The 20,125-nt window shown below is 46.4% G+C and overlaps 1 protein-coding gene across 1 annotated transcript in view; it reads left to right on the plus strand.

Annotated features, from left to right (window-relative positions):
* LOC123487043 (general transcription and DNA repair factor IIH helicase subunit XPB-like) overlaps positions 1–20,125 on the plus strand; it is a 91,038-nt gene that overhangs the window by 64,607 nt on the left and 6,306 nt on the right. Inside the window, 3 exon segments of the mRNA XM_045218194.1 lie at positions 13,641–13,737; positions 18,985–19,102; positions 19,494–19,612. Coding sequence (XP_045074129.1) covers positions 13,641–13,737; positions 18,985–19,102; positions 19,494–19,612 — 334 coding nt within the window.

Genomic DNA, 20,125 nt, shown 5'->3' on the forward strand with positions numbered 1-20,125 from the left:
ATATCTAACGTCTCTCTCCTCTCTCAGGTCCTATATCTGCGTCTCTCTCCTCTCAGGTCCTATATCTAACGTCTCTCTCCTCTCAGGTCCTATATCTAACGTCTCTCTCCTCTCAGGTCCTATATCTAACGTCTCTCTCCTCTCAGGTCCTATATCTAACGTCTCTCTCTCTCAGGTCCTATATCTAGCGTCTCTCTCCTCTCAGGTCCTATATCTAACGTCTCTCTCCTCTCAGGTCCTATATCTAGCGTCTCTCTCCTCTCAGGTCCTATATCTAACGTCTCTCTCCTCTCAGGTCCTATATCTAACGTCTCTCTCCTCTCAGGTCCTGTATCTAACGTCTCTCTCCTCTCAGGTCCTATATCTAACGTCTCTCTCCTCTCAGGTCCTGCTATCTAACGTCTCTCTCCTCTCAGGTCCTATATCTAGCGTCTCTCTCCTCTCAGGTCTATATCTAACGTCTCTCTCCTCTCAGGTCCTATATCTAACGTCTCTCTCCTCTCAGGTCTATATCTAACGTCTCTCTCCTCTCGGTCTATATCTACGTCTCTCTCTCCTCTCAGGTTCTATATCTAACGTCTCTCTCCTCTCAGGTCTATATCTAACGTCTCTCTCCTCTCAGGTCCTATATCTAACGTCTCTCTCCTCTCAGGTCCTATATCTAACGTCTCTCTCCTCTCCAGGTCCTATATCTAACGTCTCTCTCCTCTCAGGGTCCTATATCTAGCGTCTCTCTCCTCTCAGGTCCTATATCTAACGTCTCTCTCCTCTCAGGTCTATATCTAACGTCTCTCTCTCCTCTCAGGTCCTATTCTAACGTCTCTCTCCTCTCAGGTCCTATATCTAACGTCTCTCTCCTCTCAGGTCTATATCTAGCGTCTCTCTCCTCTCAGGTCCTATATCTAACGTCTCTCTCCTCTCAGGTCCTATATCTAACGTCTCTCTCCTCTCTCAGGTCCTATATCTAACGTCTCTCTCCTCTCAGGTCTATATCTAACGTCTCTCTCCTCTCAGGTCTATATCTAACGTCTCTCTCCTCTCAGGTCCTATATCTAACGTCTCTCTCCTCTCAGGTCTATATCTAACGTCTCTCTCCTCTCAGGTCCTATATCTAACGTCTCTCTCTCTCGGGTCCTATTCTAACGTCTCTCTCCTCTCAGGTCCTATATCTACGTCTCTCTCCTCTCAGGTCCTATATCACGTCTCTCTCCTCTCAGGTCCTATATCTAACGTCTCTCTCCTCTCAGGTCCTATATCTAACGTCTCTCTCCTCTCAGGTCCTATATCTAACGTTCTCTCTCCTCTCAGGTCCTATATCTACGTCTCTCTCCTCTCAGGTCCTATATCTAACGTCTCTCTCCTCTCAGGTCCTATATCTAACGTCTCTCTCCTCTCAGGTCCTGTATCTAGCGTCTCTCTCCTCTCAGGTCTATATCTAGCGTCTCTCTCCTCTCAGGGTCCTATATCTAACGTCTCTCTCCTCTCAGGTCCTATATCTAACGTCTCTCTCCTCTCAGGTCCTATATCTACGTCTCTCTCCTCTCAGGTCCTATATCTAACGTTCTCTCTCAGGTCCTATATCTAACGTCTCCTCTCAGGTCCTATATCTAACGTCTCTCTCCTCTCAGGTCCTATATCTAACGTCTCTCTCTCCTCTCAGGTCCTATATCTAACGTCTCTCCTCTCAGGTCCTATATCTAACGTCTCTCTCCTCTCAGGTCCTATATCTAGCGTCTCTCTCCTCTCAGGTCCTATATCTACGTCTCTCTCCTCTCGGTCTATATCTAACGTCTCTCTCTCTCAGGTCCTATGTCTAACGTCTCTCTCCTCTCAGGTCCTATATCTACGTCTCTCTCCTCTCAGGTCCTATATCTAACGTCTCTCTCCTCTCAGGTCCTATATCTAACGTCTCTCTCCTCTCAGGTCCTATATCTAACGTCTCTCTCCTCTCAGGTCTATATCTAACGTCTCTCTCCTCTCAGGTCCTATATCTAGCGTCTCTCTCCTCTCAGGTCCTATATCTAGCGTCTCTCTCCTCTCGGGTCCTATATCTAACGTCTCTCTCCTCTCAGGTCCTATATCTAACGTCTCTCTCCTCTCAGGTCCTATATCTAACGTCTCTCTCCTCTCAGGTCCTATATCTAACGTCTCTCTCCTCTCAGGTCCTATATCTAACGTCTCTCTCCTCTCAGGTCCTATATCTAACGTCTCTCCTCTCAGGTCCTATATCTCACGTCTCTCTCCTCTCAGGTCCTATATCTAACGTCTCTCTCCTCTCAGGTCCTATATCTAACGCTCTCTCTCTCTCAGGTCCTATATCTAACGTCTCTCTCCTCTCAGGTCCTTATCTAACGTCTCTCTCTCTCAGGTCCTATATCTAAGTCTCTCTCCTCTCAGGTCCTATATCTAACGTCTCTCTCCTCTCAGGTCCTATATCTAACGTCTCTCTCCTCTCCAGGTCTATATCTACGTCTCTCTCCTCTCAGGTCCTATATCTAACGTCTCTCTCCTCTCAGGTCCTATATCTAACGTTCTCTCTCCTCTCAGGTCCTATATCTAACGTCTCTCTCCTCTCGGGTCCTATATCTAACGTCTCTCTCCTCTCCGGTCCTATATCTAGCGTCTCTCTCCTCTCAGGTCCTATATCTACGTTCTCTTCTCTCAGGTCCTATATCTAACGTCTCTCTCTCTCTCAGGTCCTATATCTAACGTCTCTCTCCTCTCAGGTCCTATATCTAACGTCTCTCTCCTCTCCAGGTCCTATATCTAACGTCTCTCTCCTCTCAGGTCCTATATCTAACGTCTCTCTCCTCTCAGGTCCTATATCTAACGTCTCCTCCTCTCAGGGTCCTATATCTAACGTCTCTCTCTCCTCTCAGGTCCTATATCTAACGTCTCTCTCCTCTCGGTCCTATATCTAACGTCTCTCTCCTCTCAGGTCCTATATCTAACGTCTCTCTCCTCTCAGGTCCTATATCTAACGTCTCTCTCCTCTCAGGGTCCTATATCTAGCGTCTCTCTCCTCTCAGGTCCTATATCTAACGTCTCTCTCCTCTCAGGTCCTATATCTAACGTCTCTCTCCTCTCAGGTCCTATATCTAACGTCTCTCTCCTCTCAGGTCCTATATCTAACGTCTCTCTCCTCTCAGGTCCTATATCTAACGTCTCTCTCCTCTCAGGTCCTATATCTAACGTCTCTCTCCTCTCAGGTCCTATATCTAACGTCTCTCTCCTCTCAGGTCCTATATCTAACGTCTCTCTCCTCTCAGGTCTATATCTCGTCTCTCTCCTCTCAGGTCCTATATCTAACGTCTCTCTCCTCTCAGGTCCTATATCTAACGTCTCTCTCCTCTCAGGTCCTATATCTAACGTCTCTCTCTCTCGGGTCCTATATCTAACGTCTCTCTCCTCTCAGGTCCTATATCTAACGCCTCTCTCCTCTCAGGTCCTATATCTAACGTCTCTCTCCTCTCAGGTCCTATATCTAACGTCTCTCTCCTCTCAGGTCTATATCTAACGTCTCTCTCCTCTCAGGTCCTATATCTAACGTCTCTCTCCTCTCAGGTCCTATATCTAACGTCTCTCTCCTCTCAGGTCCTATATCTAACGTCTCTCTCCTCTCAGGTCTATATCTAACGTCTCTCTCTCCTCTCAGGTTCTATATCTAACGTCTCTCTCCTCTCAGGTCCTATATCTAACGTCTCTCTCCTCTCAGGTCCTATATCTAGCGTCTCTCTCCTCTCAGGTCCTATATCTAACGTCTCTCTCCTCTCAGGTCCTATATCTAACGTCTCTCTCCTCTCAGGTCCTATATCTAACGTCTCTCTCCTCTCAGGTCCTATATCTAACGTCTCTCTCCTCTCAGGTCCTATATCTAACGTCTCTCTCTCTCTCAGGTCCTATATCTAACGTCTCTCTCCTCTCAGGTCCTATATCTAACGTCTCTCTCCTCTCAGGTCCTATATCTAACGTCTCTCTCCTCTCAGGTCCTTATCTAACGTCTCTCTCCTCTCAGGTCCTATATCTAACGTCTCTCTCCTCTCAGGTCCTATATCTAACGTCTCTCTCCTCTTCAGGTCCTATATCTAACGTCTCTCTCCTCTCAGGTCCTATATCTAACGTCTCTCTCCTCTCAGGTCCTATATCTAACGTCTCTCTCCTCTCAGGTCCTATATCTAACGTCTCTCTCCTCTCAGGTCCTATATCTAACGTCTCTCTCCTCTCAGGTCCTATATCTAACGTCTCTCTCCTCTCAGGTCCTATATCTAACGTCTCTCTCCTCTCAGGTCCTATATCTAACGTCTCTCCTCTCCAGGTCCTATATCTAACGTCTCTCTCCTCTCAGGTCCCTATATCTAACGTCTCTCTCCTCTCTCAGGTCCTATATCTAACGTCTCTCTCCTCTCAGGTCCTATATCTAACGTCTCTCTCCTCTCAGGTCCTATATCTAACGTCTCTCTCCTCTCAGGTCCTATATCTAACGTCTCTCTCTCCTCTCAGGTCCTATATCTAACGTCTCTCTCCTCTCAGGTCCTATATCTAACGTCTCTCTCCTCTCAGGTCCTATATCTAACGTCTCTCTCCTCTCAGGTCCTATATCTAACGTCTCTCTCCTCTCAGGTCCTATATCTAACGTCTCTCTCCTCTCAGGTCCTATATCTAACGTCTCTCTCCTCTCAGGTCCTATATCTAACGTCTCTCTCCTCTCAGGTCCTATATCTAACGTCTCTCTCCTCTCAGGTCCTATATCTAACGTCTCTCTCCTCTCAGGTCCTATATCTAACGTCTCTCTCCTCTCAGGTCCTATATCTAACGTCTCTCTCCTCTCAGGTCCTATATCTAACGTCTCTCTCCTCTCAGGTCCTATATCTAACGTCTCTCTCCTCTCAGGTCCTATATCTAACGTCTCTCTCCTCTCAGGTCCTATATCTAACGTCTCTCTCCTCTCAGGTCCTATATCTAACGTCTCTCTCCTCTCAGGTCCTATATCTAAGCGTCTCTCTCCTCTCAGGTCCTATATCTAACGTCTCTCCTCTCAGGTCCTTATCTAACGTCTCTCTCCTCTCAGGTCCTATATCTAACGTCTCTCTCCTCTCAGGTCCTATATCTAACGTCTCTCTCCTCTCAGGTCCTATATCTAACGTCTCTCTCCTCTCAGGTCCTATATCTAACGTCTCTCTCCTCTCAGGTCCTATATCTAACGTCTCTCTCCTCTCAGGTCCTATATCTAACGTCTCTCTCCTCTCAGGTCCTATATCTAACGTCTCTCTCCTCTCAGGTCCTATATCTAACGTCTCTCTCCTCTCAGGTCCTATATCTAACGTCTCTCTCCTCTCAGGTCCTATATCTAACGTCTCTCTCCTCTCAGGTCCTATATCTAACGTCTCTCTCCTCTCAGGTCCTATATCTAACGTCTCTCTCCTCTCAGGTCCTATATCTAACGTCTCTCTCCTCTCAGGTCCTATATCTAACGTCTCTCTCCTCTCAGGTCCTATATCTAACGTCTCTCTCCTCTCAGGTCCTATATCTAACGTCTCTCTCCTCTCAGGTCCTATATCTAACGTCTCTCTCCTCTCAGGTCCTATATCTAACGTCTCTCTCCTCTCAGGTCCTATATCTAACGTCTCTCTCCTCTCAGGTCCTATATCTAACGTCTCTCTCCTCTCAGGTCCTATATCTAACGTCTCTCTCCTCTCAGGTCTATATCTAACGTCTCTCTCCTCTCAGGTCCTATATCTAACGTCTCTCTCCTCTCAGGTCCTATATCTAACGTCTCTCTCCTCTCAGGTCCTATATCTAACGTCCTCTCCTCTCAGGGTCCTATATCTAACGTCTCTCTCCTCTCTCAGGTCTATATCTAACGTCTCTCTCCTCTCAGGTCCTATATCTAACGTCTCTCTCCTCTCAGGTCCTATATCTAACGTCTCTCTCCTCTCAGGTCCTATATCTAACGTCTCTCCTCTCAGGTCCTATATCTAACGTCTCTCTCCTCTCAGGTCCTATATCTAACGTCTCTCTCCTCTCAGGTCCTATATCTAACGTCTCTCTCCTCTCAGGTCCTATATCTAACGTCTCTCTCCTCTCAGGTCCTATATCTAACGTCTCTCTCCTCTCCTCTCCTATATCTAACGTCTCTCTCCTCTCAGGTCCTATATCTAACGTCTCTCTCCTCTCAGGTCCTATATCTAACGTCTCTCTCCTCTCAGGTCCTATATCTAACGTCTCTCTCCTCTCAAGGTCCTATATCTAACGTCTCTCTCCTCTCAGGTCCTATATCTAACGTTCTCTCTCCTCTCAGGTCCTATATCTAACGTCTCTCTCTCTCAGGTCCTATATCTAACGTCTCTCTCTCCTCTCAGGTCCTATATCTAACGTCTCTCTCCTCTCAGGTCCTATTCTAACGTTCTCTCTCCTCTAGGTCCTATATCTAACGTCTCTCTCCTCTCAGGTCCTATATCTAACGTCTCTCTCCTCTCAGGTCCTATATCTAACGTCTCTCTCCTCTCAGGTCCTATATCTAACGTCTCTCTCTCCTCTCAGGTCCTATATCTAACGTCTCTCTCCTCTCAGGTCCTATATCTAACGTCTCTCTCCTCTCAGGTCCTATATCTAACGTCTCTCTCCTCTCGGTCCTATATCTAACGTCTCTCTCCTCTCAGGTCCTATATCTAACGTCTCTCCTCTCGGGTCCTATACTAACGTCTCTCTCCTCTCAGGTCCTATATCTAACGTCTCTCTCCTCTCCAGGTCCTATATCTAACGTCTCTCTCCTCTCAGGTCCTATATCTAACGTCTCTCTCCTCTCAGGTCCTATATCTAACGTCTCTCTCCTCTCAGGTCCTATATCTAACGTCTCTCTCTCTCAGGTCCTATATCTAACGTCTCTCTCCTCTCAGGTCCTATATCTAACGTCCCTCTCGGTCCTCTTCCTCTCAGGTCCTATATCTAACGTCTCTCTCCTCTCAGGTCCTATATCTAACGTCTCTCTTCTCAGGTCCTATATCTAACGTCTCTCTCCTCTCAGGTCCTATATCTAACGTCTCTCTCCTCTCAGGTCCTATATCTAACGTCTCTCTCCTCTCAGGTCCTATATCTAACGTCCCTCTCAGGTCCTATATCTAACGTCTCTCTCCTCTCAGGTCCTATATCTAACGTCTCTCTCAGGTCCTATATCTAACGTCTCTCTCCTCTCAGGTCCTATATCTAACGTCTCTCTCCTCTCAGGTCCTATATCTAACGTCTCTCTCCTCTCAGGTCCTATATCTAACGTCTCTCTCTCTCAGGTCCTATATCTAACGTCTCTCTCCTCTCAGGTCCTATTCTAACGTCTCTCTCCTCTCAGGTCCTATATCTAACGTCTCTCTCCTCTCAGGTCCTATATCTAACGTCTCTCTCCTCTCAGGTCCTATATCTAACGTCTCTCTCTCTCAGGTCCTATATTAACGTCTCCCTCTGGTCCTATATCTAACGTCTCTCTCCTCTCAGGTCCTATATCTAACGTCTCTCTCCTCTCGGGTCCTATATCTAACGTCTCTCTCCTCTCAGGTCCTATATCTAACGTCTCTCTCCTCTCAGGTCCTATATCTAACGTCTCTCTCCTCTCAGGTCCTATATCTAACGTCTCTCTCCTCTCAGGTCCTATATCTAACGTCTCTCTCCTCTCAGGTTCTATATCTAACGTCTCTCTCTCTCAGGTCCTATATCTAACGTCTCTCTCTCTCAGGTCCTATATCTAACGTCTCTCTCCTCTCAGGTCCTATATCTAACGTCTCTCTCAGGTCCTATATCTAACGTCTCTCTCCTCTCAGGTTCTATATCTAACGTCTTTCCTCTAGGTCTATATCTAACGTCTCTCTCCTCTCCAGGTCCTATATCTAACGTCTCTCTCCTCTCAGGTCCTATATCTAACGTCTCTCTCCTCTCAGGTCCTATATCTAACGTCTCTCTCCTCTCAGGTCCTATATCTAACGTCTCTCTCCTCTCAGGGTCCTATATCTAACGTCTCTCTCCTCTCAGGTCCTATATCTAACGTCTCTCTCCTCTCAGGTCCTATATCTAACGTCTCTCTCAGGTCCTATATCTAACGTCTCTCTCCTCTCAGGTCCTATATCTAACGTCTCTCTCCTCTCAGGTCCTATATCTAACGTCTCTCCTCTCAGGTCCTATATCTAACGTCTCTCCTCTCAGGTCCTATATCTAACGTCTCTCTCCTCTCAGGTCCTATATCTAACGTCTCTCTCCTCTCAGGTCCTATATCTAACGTCTCTCTCCTCTCAGGTCCTATATCAACGCTTCTCTCCTCTCAGGTCCTATATCTAACGTCTCTCTCTCTCAGGTCCTATATCTAACGTCTCTCCTCTCAGGTCCTATATCTAACGTCTCTCTCTCTCAGGTCCTATATCTAACGTCTCTCTCCTCTCAGGTCTATATCTAACGTCTCTCTCCTCTCAGGGTCCTATATCTAACGTCTCTCTCCTCTCAGGTCCTATATCTAACGTCTCTCCTCTCTCAGGTCCTATATCTAACGTCTCTCTCCTCTCAGGTCCTATATCTAACGTCTCTCTCCTCTCAGGTCCTATATCTAACGTCTCTCTCCTCTCAGGTCCTATATCTAACGTCTCTCTCCTCTCAGGTCCTATATCTAACGTCTCTCCTCTCGGGTCCTATATCTAACGTCTCTCTCTCTTCAGGTCTATATCTAACGTCTCTCTCCTCTCAGGTCCTATATCTAACGTCTCTCTCTCCTCTCAGGTCCTATATCTAACGTCTCTCTCCTCTCAGGTCCTATATCTAACGTCTCTCTCCTCTCAGGTCCTATATCTAACGTCTCTCTCCCCTCAGGTCCTATATCTAACGTCTCTCTCCTCTCAGGTCCTATATCTAACGTCTCTCTCCTCTCAGGTCCTATATCTAACGTCTCTCTCCTCTCAGGTCCTATATCTAACGTCTCTCTCCTCTCAGGTCCTATATCTAACGTCTCTCTCCTCTCAGGTCCTATATCTAAGTCTCTCTCCTCTCAGGTCCTATATCTAACGTCTCTCTCAGGTCCTATATCTAACGTCTCTCTCCTCTCAGGTCCTATATCTAACGTCTCTCTCCTCTCAGGTCCTATATCTAACGTCTCTCTCCTCTCAGGTCCTATATCTAACGTCTCTCTCAGGTCCTATATCTAACGTCTCTCTCAGGTCCTATATCTAACGTCTCTCTCCTCTCAGGTCCTATATCTAACGTCTCTCTCCTCTCAGGTCCTATATCTAACGTCTCTCTCCCCTCAGGTCCTATATCTAACGTCTCTCTCCTCTCAGGTCCTATATCTAACGTCTCTCTCCCCTCAGGTCCTATATCTAACGTCTCTCTCAGGTCCTATATCTAACGTCTCTCTCCCCTCAGGTCCTATATCTAACGTCTCTCTCCTCTCAGGTCCTATATCTAACGTCTCTCTCCTCTCAGGTCCTATATCTAACGTCTCTCTCCTCTCAGGTCCTATATCTAACGTCTCTCCTCTCAGGTCCTATATCAAATCAAATCAAATCAAATCAAATTTTATTGGTCACGTGCGCCGAATACAACAGGTGCAGACATTGCAGTGAAATGCTTACTTACAGCCCTTAACCAACAGTGCATTTATTTTAAACAAAAAAGTAAGAATAAAACAACAACAAAAAAGTGTTGAAAAAAGAGCAGAAGTAAAATAAAGTGACAGTAGGAGACTATATATACAGTAAAATAAAGTGACAGTAGGGAGGCTATATATACAGGGGGTACCGTTGCAGAGTCAATGTGCGGGGGCACCGGCTAGTTGAGGTAGTTGAGGTAATATGTACATGTGGGTAGAGTTAAAGTGACTATGCATAAATACTTAACAGAGTAGCAGCAGCGTAAAGGATGGGGTGGGGGCAGTGCAAATAGTCCGGGTAGCCATGATTAGCTGTTCAGGAGTCTTGTGGCTTGGGGGTAGAAGCTGTTGAGAAGTCTTTTGGACCTAGACTTGGCACTCCGGTACCGCTTGCCGTGCGGTAGCAGAGAGAACAGTCTATGACTAGGGGTGGCTGGAGTCTTTGACAATTTTGAGGGCCTTCCTCTGACACCGCCTGGTATAGAGGTCCTGGATGGCAGGAGCTTTGCCCCCAGTGATGTACTGGGCCGTACGCACTACCCTCTGTAGTGCCTTGCGGTCAGAGGCCAAGCAGTTGCCATACCAGGCGGTGATGCAACCAGTCAGGATGCTCTCGATGGTGCAGCTGTAGAATTTTTTTGAGGATCTGAGGACCCATGCCAAATCTTTTTAGTCTCCTGAGGGGGAATAGGCTTTGTCGTGCCCTCTTCACGACTGTCTTGGTGTGTTTGGACCATGATAGTTCGTTGGTGATGTGGACACCAAGGAACTTGAAGCTCTCAACCTGTTCCACTACAGCCCCGTCGATGAGAATGGGGCGTGCTCAGTCTCTCTTTTTTTCCTGTAGTCCACAATCATCTCCTTTGTCTTGGTCACGTTGAGGAGAGGTTGTTGTCCTGGCACCACACGGCCAGATCTCTGACCTCCTCCCTATAGGCTGTCTCATCGTTGTCGGTGATCAGGCCTACCACTGTTGTGTCGTCGGCAAACTTAATGATGGTGTTGGAGTCGTGCCTGGCCATGCAGTCATGGGTGAACAGAGAGTACAGGAGGGGACTGAGCACGCACCCCTGAGGGGCCCCCGTGTTGAGGATCAGTGTGGCAGATGTGTTGTTACCTACCCTTACCACCTGGGCGGCCCGTCAGGAAGTCCAGGATCCAGTTGCAGAGGGAGGTGTTTAGTCCCAGGATCCTTAGCTTAGTGATGAGCTTAGAGCGGCACTATGGTGTTGAATGCTGAGCTGTAGTCAATGAATAGCATTCTCACGTAGGTGTTCCTCTTGTCCAGGTGGGAAAGGGCAGTGTGGAGTGCGATAGAGATTGCATCATCTGTGGATCTGTTGGGGCGGTATGCAAATTGGAGTGGGTCTAGGGTTTCTGGGATTATGCTGTTGATGTGAGCCATGACCAGTCTTTCAAAGCACTTCATGGCTACAGACGTCAGTGCTACGGGTCGGTAGTCATTTAGGCAGGTTATCTTAGAGTTCTTGGGCACGGGGACTATGGTGGTCTGCTTGAAACATGTTGGTATTACAGACTCAGTCAGGGACATGTTGAAAATGTCGAGTGAAGACACTTGCCAGTTGGTCAGCACATGCTCGGAGTACACGCCCTGGTAATCCGTCTGGCCCTGCGGCCTTGTGAATGTTGACCTGCTTAAAAGTCTTACTCACATCGGCTACGGAGAGCGTGATCACATAGTCGTCCGGAACAGCTGGTGCTCTCATGCATGCTTCAGTGTTGCTTGCCTCGAAGCGAGCATAGAAGTGGTTTAGCTCGTCTGGTAGGCTTGTGTCACTGGGCAGCTCGCGGCTGTGCTTCCCTTTGTAGTCTGTAATAGTTTTCAAGCCCTGCCACATCCGACGAGCGTCAGAGCCAGTGTAGTATGATTCAATCTTAGACCTGTATTGACTCTTTGCCTGTTTGATGGTTCGTCGGAGGTCATAGCGGGATTTCTTATAGCGTCCAGGTTAGAGTCCCGTTCCTTGAAAGCGGCAGCTCTACCCTTTAGCTCAGTGCGGATGTTTCCTGTAATCCATGGCTTCTGGTTGGGGTATGTACGTACGGTCACTGTGGGGACGACATCATCGATGCACTTATTGATGAAGCCAGTGACTGATGTGGTGTACTCCTCAATGCTGTCCGAAGAATCCCGGAACATGTTCCAGTCTGTGCTAGCAAAACAGTCCTGTAGCTTAGCATCTGCGTCATCTGACCACTTTTTTATTAACCGAATCACTGGTGCTTCCTGCTTCAGTTTTTGCTTATAAGCAGGAATCAGGAGGATAGAGTTATGGTCAGATTTGCCAAATGGAGGGCGAGGGAGAGCTTTGTATGCGTCTCTGTGTGTGGAGTAAAGGTGGTCCAGAGTTTTTTTCCCTCTGGTTGCACATTTAACATGCTGGTAGAAATTAGGTAGAACGGATTTAAGTTTCCCTGCATTAAAGTCCCCGGCCACTAGGAGCGCTGCATCTGGATGAGCGTTTTCCTGTTGATTAATGGCCTTGTACAACTCATTCAGTGCAATCTTAATGCCAGCATTGGTTTGTGGTGGTAAATAGACAGCTATGAAAAATATAGATGAAAACTCTCTTGGTAAATAGTGTGGTCTACAGCTTATCATAAGATACTCTACCTCAGGCGAGCAAAACCTCGAGACTTCCTTAGTATTTGATTTTGTGCACCAGCTGTTGTTTACAAATATACAGAGACCGCCACCCCTTGTCTTACCAGAGGCTGCCGTTCTGTCCTGTCCTCCTATCTAACGTCTCTCTCCTCTCAGGTCCTATATCTAACGTCTCTCTCCTCTCAGGTCCTATATCTAACGTCTCAGGTCCTATATCTAACGTCTCTCTCCTCTCAGGTCCTATATCTAACGTCTCTCTCCTCTCAGGTCCTATATCTAACGTCTCTCTCCTCTCAGGTCCTATATCTAACGTCTCTCTCCTCTCAGGTCCTATATCTAACGCTCTCTCCTCTCAGGTCCTATATCTAACGTCTCTCTCCTCTCAGGTCCTATATCTAACGTCTCTCTCCTCTCAGGTCCTATATCTAACGTCTCTCTCCTCTCAGGTCCTATATCTAACGTCTCTCTCCTCTCAGGTCTATATCTAACGTCTCTCTCCTCTCAGGTCCTATATCTAACGTCTCTCTCCTCTCAGGTCCTATATCTAACGTCTCTCTCCTCTCAGGTCCTATATCTAACGTCTCTCTCCTCTCAGGTCCTATATCTAACGTCTCTCTCCTCTCAGGTCCTATATCTAACGTCTCTCTCCTCTCAGGTCCTATATCTAACGTCTCTCTCCTCTCAGGTCCTATATCTAACGTCTCTCTCTCCTCTCAGGTCCTATATCTAACGTCTCTCTCCTCTCAGGTCCTATATCTAACGTCTCTCTCCTCTCAGGTCCTATATCTAACGTCTCTCTCCTCTCAGGTCCTATATCTAACGTCTCTCTCCTCTCAGGTCCTATATCTAACGTCTCTCTCCTCTCAGGTCCTATATCTAACGTCTCTCTCCTCTCTGGGTCCTATATCTAACGTCTCTCTCCTCTCGGGTCCTATATCTAACGTCTCTCTCCTCTCAGGTCCTATATCTAACGTCTCTCTCCTCTCAGGTCCTATATCTAACGTCTCTCTCCTCTCAGGTCCTATATCTAACGTCTCTCTCCTCTCAGGTCCTATATCTAACGTCTCTCTCCTCTCAGGTCCTATATCTAACGTCTCTCTCCTCTCAGGTCCTATATCTAACGTCTCTCTCCTCTCAGGTCCTATATCTAACGTCTCTCTCCTCTCAGGTCCTATATCTAACGTCTCTCTCCTCTCAGGTCCTATATCTAACGTCTCTCTCCTCTCAGGTCCTATATCTAACGTCTCTCTCCTCTCAGGTCCTATATCTAACGTCTCTCTCCTCTCAGGTCCTATATCTAACGTATCTCTCAGGTTCTATATCTAACGTCTCTCTCCCCTCAGGCCCTATATCTAACGTCTCTCTCAGGTTCTATATCTAACGTTTCTCTCCCCTCAGGCCCTATATCTATGGCCCCACCTCTCAGGGAGAGAGAATGCAGATCCTGCAGAACTTCAAACACAACCCCAAGATCAACACCATCTTCATCTCCAAGGTAACCAACTACTCCCCAATCACATCATTTCTCAGAGGTTACCTGGGGTGTATTCACTCCAAACGGGGAGGGACCTAAGTGAATTTGTCCAATAGAAACTCATTTTTTGTTGCAATACGTGTTCCGTTGCGAAACGTTTTTCGCTACAGTTTTTAATGAATGCACCCCCTGTGTTGAGTGGCTCAGGCTGTAGTTTCACATTGTCGTCATACGGTGAAAACCGAGTGTCACTACAAATTGTGAAATGATGTTTTCTGGGTCAGGCCAGTTGAATATATTTGTAGTAGGGTTTCTTTCCTCTTTAGCTGTGAAGTGAGAGTGAGAGCACCCTCATGCATGCTTGTCCCGGTAACTTCCAAAATAAACACCAACATAAAGTGTCTTAATAGGGCTTTGGGCCACCAGCAGCCAGAACAGCTTCAATGCACCTTGGCATAGATTCTACAAGAGTCTGGAACTCTATTGGAGGGATTCTTCATTTTGAGAAATTCCATCATTTTGGTGTTTTGTTGATGGAAAACACTGTCTCAGGCGCCGCTCCAGAATCTCCCATAAGTGTTAAATTGGGTTGAGATCTTGGTGACTGAGACGGCAAACTTAACGTGTGTAACATGTGATAAACGCGAATCCGACCATCACCCCTGGTGAGACAAAACCGCGACTCGTCCGTGAAGAGCACTTTTTGCCAGTCCTGTCTGGTCCAGCGACGGTGGGTTTGTGCCCATAGGCGACGTTGTTGCCGGTGATGTCTGGTGAGGACCTGCCTTACAACAGGCCTATAAGCCCTCAGTCCAGCCTCTCTCAGCCTATTGAGGACAGTCTGAGCACTGATGGAGGGATTGTGCGTTCCTGGTGTAACTCGGGCAGTTGTTGTTGCCATCCTGTACCTGTCCCGCAGGTGGGATGTTCGGATGTACAGATCCTGTGCAAGTATTGTTACACGTGGTCTGCCACTGCGAGGACGATCAGCTGTCCGTCCTGTCTCCCTGTAGCGCTGTCTTAGGCGTCTCACAGTACGGACATTGCAATTTATTGCCCTGGCCACATCTGCAGTCGTCATGCCTCCTTGCAGCATGCCTAAGGCACGTTCACGCAGATGAGCAGGGACCCTGGGCATCTTTCTTTTGGTGTTTTTCAGAGTCAGTAGAAAGGCCTCTTTAGTGTCCTAAGTTTTCATAACTGTGACCTTAATTGCCTACCGTCTGTAAGCTGTTAGTGTCTTAATGACCGTTCCACAGGTGCATGTTCATTAATTGTTTACAATGAAGATCTGTGAAGTTATTTGGATTTTTACGAATTATCTTTGAAAGACAGGGTCCTGAAAAAGGGACATTTCTTTTTTTGCTGAGTTTATGTTATACAGTGGGGAAAAAAAGTATTTAGTCAGCCACCAATTGTGCAAGTTCTCCCACTTTAAAAAGATGAGAGGCCTGTAATTTTCATCATAGGTACACGTCAACTATGACAGACAAATTGAGAAACAAAAATCCAGAAAATCACATTGTAGGATTTTTTATGAATTTATTTGCAAATTATGGTGGAAAATAAGTATTTGGTCACCTACAAACAAGCAAGATTTCTGGCTCTCACAGACCTGTAACTTATTCTTTAAGAGGCTCCTCTGTCCTCCACTCGTTACCTGTATTAATGGCACCTGTTTGAACTTGTTATCAGTATAAAAGACACCTGTCCACAACCTCAAACAGTCACACTCCAAACTCCACTATGACCAAGACCAAAGAGCTGTCAAAGGACACCAGAAACAAAATTATAGACCTGCACCAGGCTGGGAAGACTGAATCTGCAATAGGTAAGCAGCTTGGTTTGAAGAAATCAACTGTGGAGCAATTATTAGGGAAATGGAAGACATACAAGACCACTGATAATCTCCCTCAATCTGGGGCTCCACGTAAGATCTCACCCCGTGGGGGTCAAAATGATCACAAGAACGGTGAGCAAAAATCCCAGAACCACACGGGGGACCTAGTGAATGACCTGCGAGAGCTGGGACCAAAGTAACAAAGCCTACCATCAGTAACACACTACGCTGCCAGGGACTCAAATCCTGCAGTGCCAGACGTGTCCCCTGCTTAAGCCAGTACATGTCCAGGCCCGTCTGAAGTTTGCTAGAGTGCATTTGGATGATCCAGAAGAGGATTGGGAGAATGTCATATGGTCAGATGAAACCAAAATATAACTTTTTGGTAAAAACTCAACTCGTCGTGTTTGGAGGACAAAGAATGCTGAGTTGCATCCAAAGAACACCATACCTACTGTGAAGCATGGGGGTGGAAACATCATGCTTTGGGGCTGTTTTTCTGCAAAGGGACCAGGAGGACTGATCCGTGTAAAGGAAAGAATGAATGGGGCCCCATAGAAAATCTTTGGAGGGAGTTGAAAGTCCGTGTTGCCCAGCGACAGCCCCAAAACATCACTGCTCTAGAGGAGATCTGCATGGAGGAATGGGCCAAAATACCAGCAACAGTGTGTGAAAACCTTGTGAAGACTTAAAGAAAACGTTTGACCTGTGTCATTGCCAACAAAGGGTATATATAACAAAGTATTGAGAAACTTTTGTTATTGACCAAATACTTATTTTCCACCATAATTTGCAAATAAATTCATTAAAAATCCTACAATGTGATTTTCTGGGAGAACTTGCACAATTGGTGGCTGACTAAATACTTTTTTTCCCCACTGTATATCGATAACAGTCATTACCTCTTATCAGTCTCATTCTGAACGTCGCATAATCCTTGAACCTGCAAAAACCCTAACCTTATTGATGAATCAGCAATACACAAATTGGCTTAATGATTTATTTACTAACTGTTATTGATGAGTTTCTGGTATTGAGAAGTTCAAGATGCAGAATTTACTTAGACATTCTGTGGAGGTTTTATACCAAGTATTTATTGGGATCGCGACCTCGTGGGTTCATCTAACAAACGGACATGGCTTTTGCCCTTCGTCAGTTGAACTGCCCACACACACACAAATCTAACCTCCTTCAATACTCTTGGTTATCCTCCCTTTCACATACATCTGGCAACCATCATAGGCCCCTCCCCTTTCTCTGTTGTTATTACCCTTTGCCCCAGGTCATTATATCCTGTCCATCCATCATGCTATCCTAAACATCAGTAATCTCCTTTGACATAATGGAATGTAGACTTTCTGGCACCAAACCTAATGATCTACTAACTCTTTCCTGGTCCCCCATGATACTACGACATGACATCATTACACATCATAAAACACATCATATCACTAACTAACTAAATAATAATACAATACAAGTTATTGATTACTAACGTAAATACAATGAAAACAGGTCCCTAGTGGACTGGACTAACAATAGCATGAATGCTTGGGTAGAAGGAGGGTCAGAGTGGAAGGGAGAGACAGAGATTCAAACTATCGTGGTTGCTTTGGAAACTACGCTAACGGGAAATAGAAAACGCTTAAAACCCCACTAAACGCTCATTCGGATTAGAAATGCAACACGTATTTACGTGTAGCTGTCCTCGATAGTCGAGTTGATGATGTAGGACTCTGGTTTGCCACCAGAGATCCCAATGTCCTCGGTAGAGTTTCTGGTCGTAGCGGTGGTTAGAATAGATACTTCAGATGTACCAGCGGTTGTCTGAGAGGGATTGTCCTCTCCTCTCTCGTGTCTTTTTAGTGAAAGTTCTCTAGACGACTATACATGCCAGCTGCAGACTGAGATGATAAGGTCTAGTGCATTGTCTCCTTCTTCACCCCGTATAGAGGTTGAGAGTTTCAGAGTTTCTCCATTTCAAACGTGTGGACTAACGTCTCACGTCTTCTGGTCTCTCTGGTCTAACCATTTTTGTAGCGTGTAGCTTCAGTTTCCACGCTTCTTGATCTTGTAGAAATTCAACCATTTGCAACATTCCGGCTTATACCGTGAGTACGCTTGGTCTTCCTTTTGTTAACGGAGTTGTAGTTTTTAAACCATTTTTGTAACGTTTTGGCTCACGCTTCACGTCTGCTGGTCTTGTAGAGTGGCAACCATTTTGCCGTGGCGCTTCCTGGTCTTGTAGAGTGGCAACCATTTTAAGCCGTGGGGCTTCCTGGTCTGGTAGAGTGGCAACCATTTTTAAGCCAGTGGGGCTTCCTGGTCTGGTAGAAATTCAACCATTTGCAATGTTTAGCTCACGCTTCACTTCTGCTGGTCTAATGTTAAAATGTTTTTTCAAGGCTTTTATGCCCTCTGGGTAAAGGGCGTCCCATCATGTTTGTGCTCATCTGGGGCGTGGCTACTGACTGAGAACAAATCAATATGGAAAACAATCATCTCATCTAGAACAATCAGAATCATCTAGAATGCTAAAATCACATTGTTATCTTCACTAAAGTATTATTATACTTAATCATTTGTTTTATACAACAATTAGATGCAGACCTCATAACTGGGAAGTGTACACCCCCAGAGATACTGTTATGTTGTTCCACCGTCTTTAATGACAACATAGTAATGGATTTGACATGATTGTTCTTTAAGTCCCCACCGACCATTTCCCACATTCTTTTTTTTAAGTAGGAATATTGTTCCATTATCCGCTTTTGGATGTTGGAGTCTTGGCGGGAAGACTTCCTTTGTTAACAAAAGGGGTCCTTTCTCCCGATACTTTGTGGCAAGGAAGAGAAAGTCTGCGCGGTATTTTACGACCGGTCATAAAACTGGCCCCCAGGAAAGGGGGTGTTCAAACCTTTTCCTAGCCAGCATGTTTGATCCTCAACCCATGAGGGCAAGTCATGACAGGGGACATAGCCATGGTAGCCAAAATAATGACCTGGCTAGCATTTTTATACTTGACCCTAAGCATGATGGGATGTTAATTGCTCAATTAACTCAGGAATCACACCTGTGTGGAATCACCTGCTTTCAATATACGTTATATCCCTCATTTACTCAATAGTTTCCATTGTTTTGGCAGTTACCTGTATTCATTCACACTCACATTATCACTCACACTATCACTCACATTATCACTCACACTATCACTCACATTATCACTCACATCATCACTCACAAACTCTCTCTCTCTCTCTCTCTCTCTCTCTCTCTCTCTCTCTCTCTCTCTCTCTCTCTCTCTCTCTCTCTCTGTGTCTCTGTTCTCTGTCTCTGTCTCTGTCTCTGTCTCTGTCTCTGTCTCTCTCTCTCTCTCTCTCTCTCTCTCTCTCTCTCTCTCTCTCTCTCTCTCTCTCCATTGTTCCCAGGTGGGTGACACATCCTTTGACCTGCCAGAGGCTAATGTTCTAATCCAGATCTCCTCTCACGGGGGATCTCGCAGACAGGAGGCTCAGAGGCTTGGCAGGGTACTGCGAGCCAAGAAAGGTGTGTTTAACTATCACTTGTACGTATTGTATGGTCAAATGCCATCATTGATTTGACTGTGAGATTGAAATTGACCTTTCACTGATAGTCTTTTCCTGTTTCCCCTTTCCACACACACACACCTCCACACACACACACCTCCACACACACCTCCACACACACACACACACCTCCACACACACACACACACCTCTCCACACACACACACCTCCACACACACCTCACACACACACACACACACCTCCACACACACACCTCCACACACACACACACCTCCACACACACACACACACCTCCACACACACACACACACCTCCACACACACACACCTCCACACACACACACACACACACCTCCACACACACACACACCTCCACACACACACTCACAGGTATGGTAGCGGAGGAGTACAATGCCTACTTCTACTCGTTGGTGTCACAAGATACCCAGGAGATGGCCTACGGCACCAAGAGACAAAGGTTCCTGGTGGACCAGGGCTACAGCTTCAAGGTCGGTTACAGTGCAATACTAACCCAAACAGAGACAGAGGTTCCTGGTGGACCAGGGCTGCAGCTTCAAGGTCAGTTACAGTACAATACTAACCAGAACAGAGACCGAGGTTCCTGGTGGACCAGGGCTACAGCTTCAAGGTCAGTTACAGTACAATACTAACCCAAACAGAGACCGAGGTTCCTGGTGGACCAGGGCTACAGCTTCAAGGTCAGTTACAGTACAATACTAACCCAAACAGAGACCGAGGTTCCTGGTGGACCAGGGCTACAGCTTCAAGGTCAGTTACAGTACAATACTAACCCAAACAGAGACCGAGGTTCCTGGTGGACTAGGGCTACAGCTTCAAGGTCGGTTACAGTACAATACTAACCCAGAACAGAGACCGAGGGTTCCTGGTGGACCAGGGCTACAGCTTCAAGGTCAGTTACAGTACAATACTAACCCAAACAGAGACCGAGGTTCCTGGTGGACCAGGGCTACAGCTTCAAGGTCAGTTACAGTACAATACTA

The sequence above is a fragment of the Coregonus clupeaformis genome, unplaced genomic scaffold, assembly GCF_020615455.1.
Source record: "Coregonus clupeaformis isolate EN_2021a unplaced genomic scaffold, ASM2061545v1 scaf1427, whole genome shotgun sequence".
Classification (NCBI taxonomy): Eukaryota; Metazoa; Chordata; class Actinopteri; order Salmoniformes; family Salmonidae; genus Coregonus; species Coregonus clupeaformis.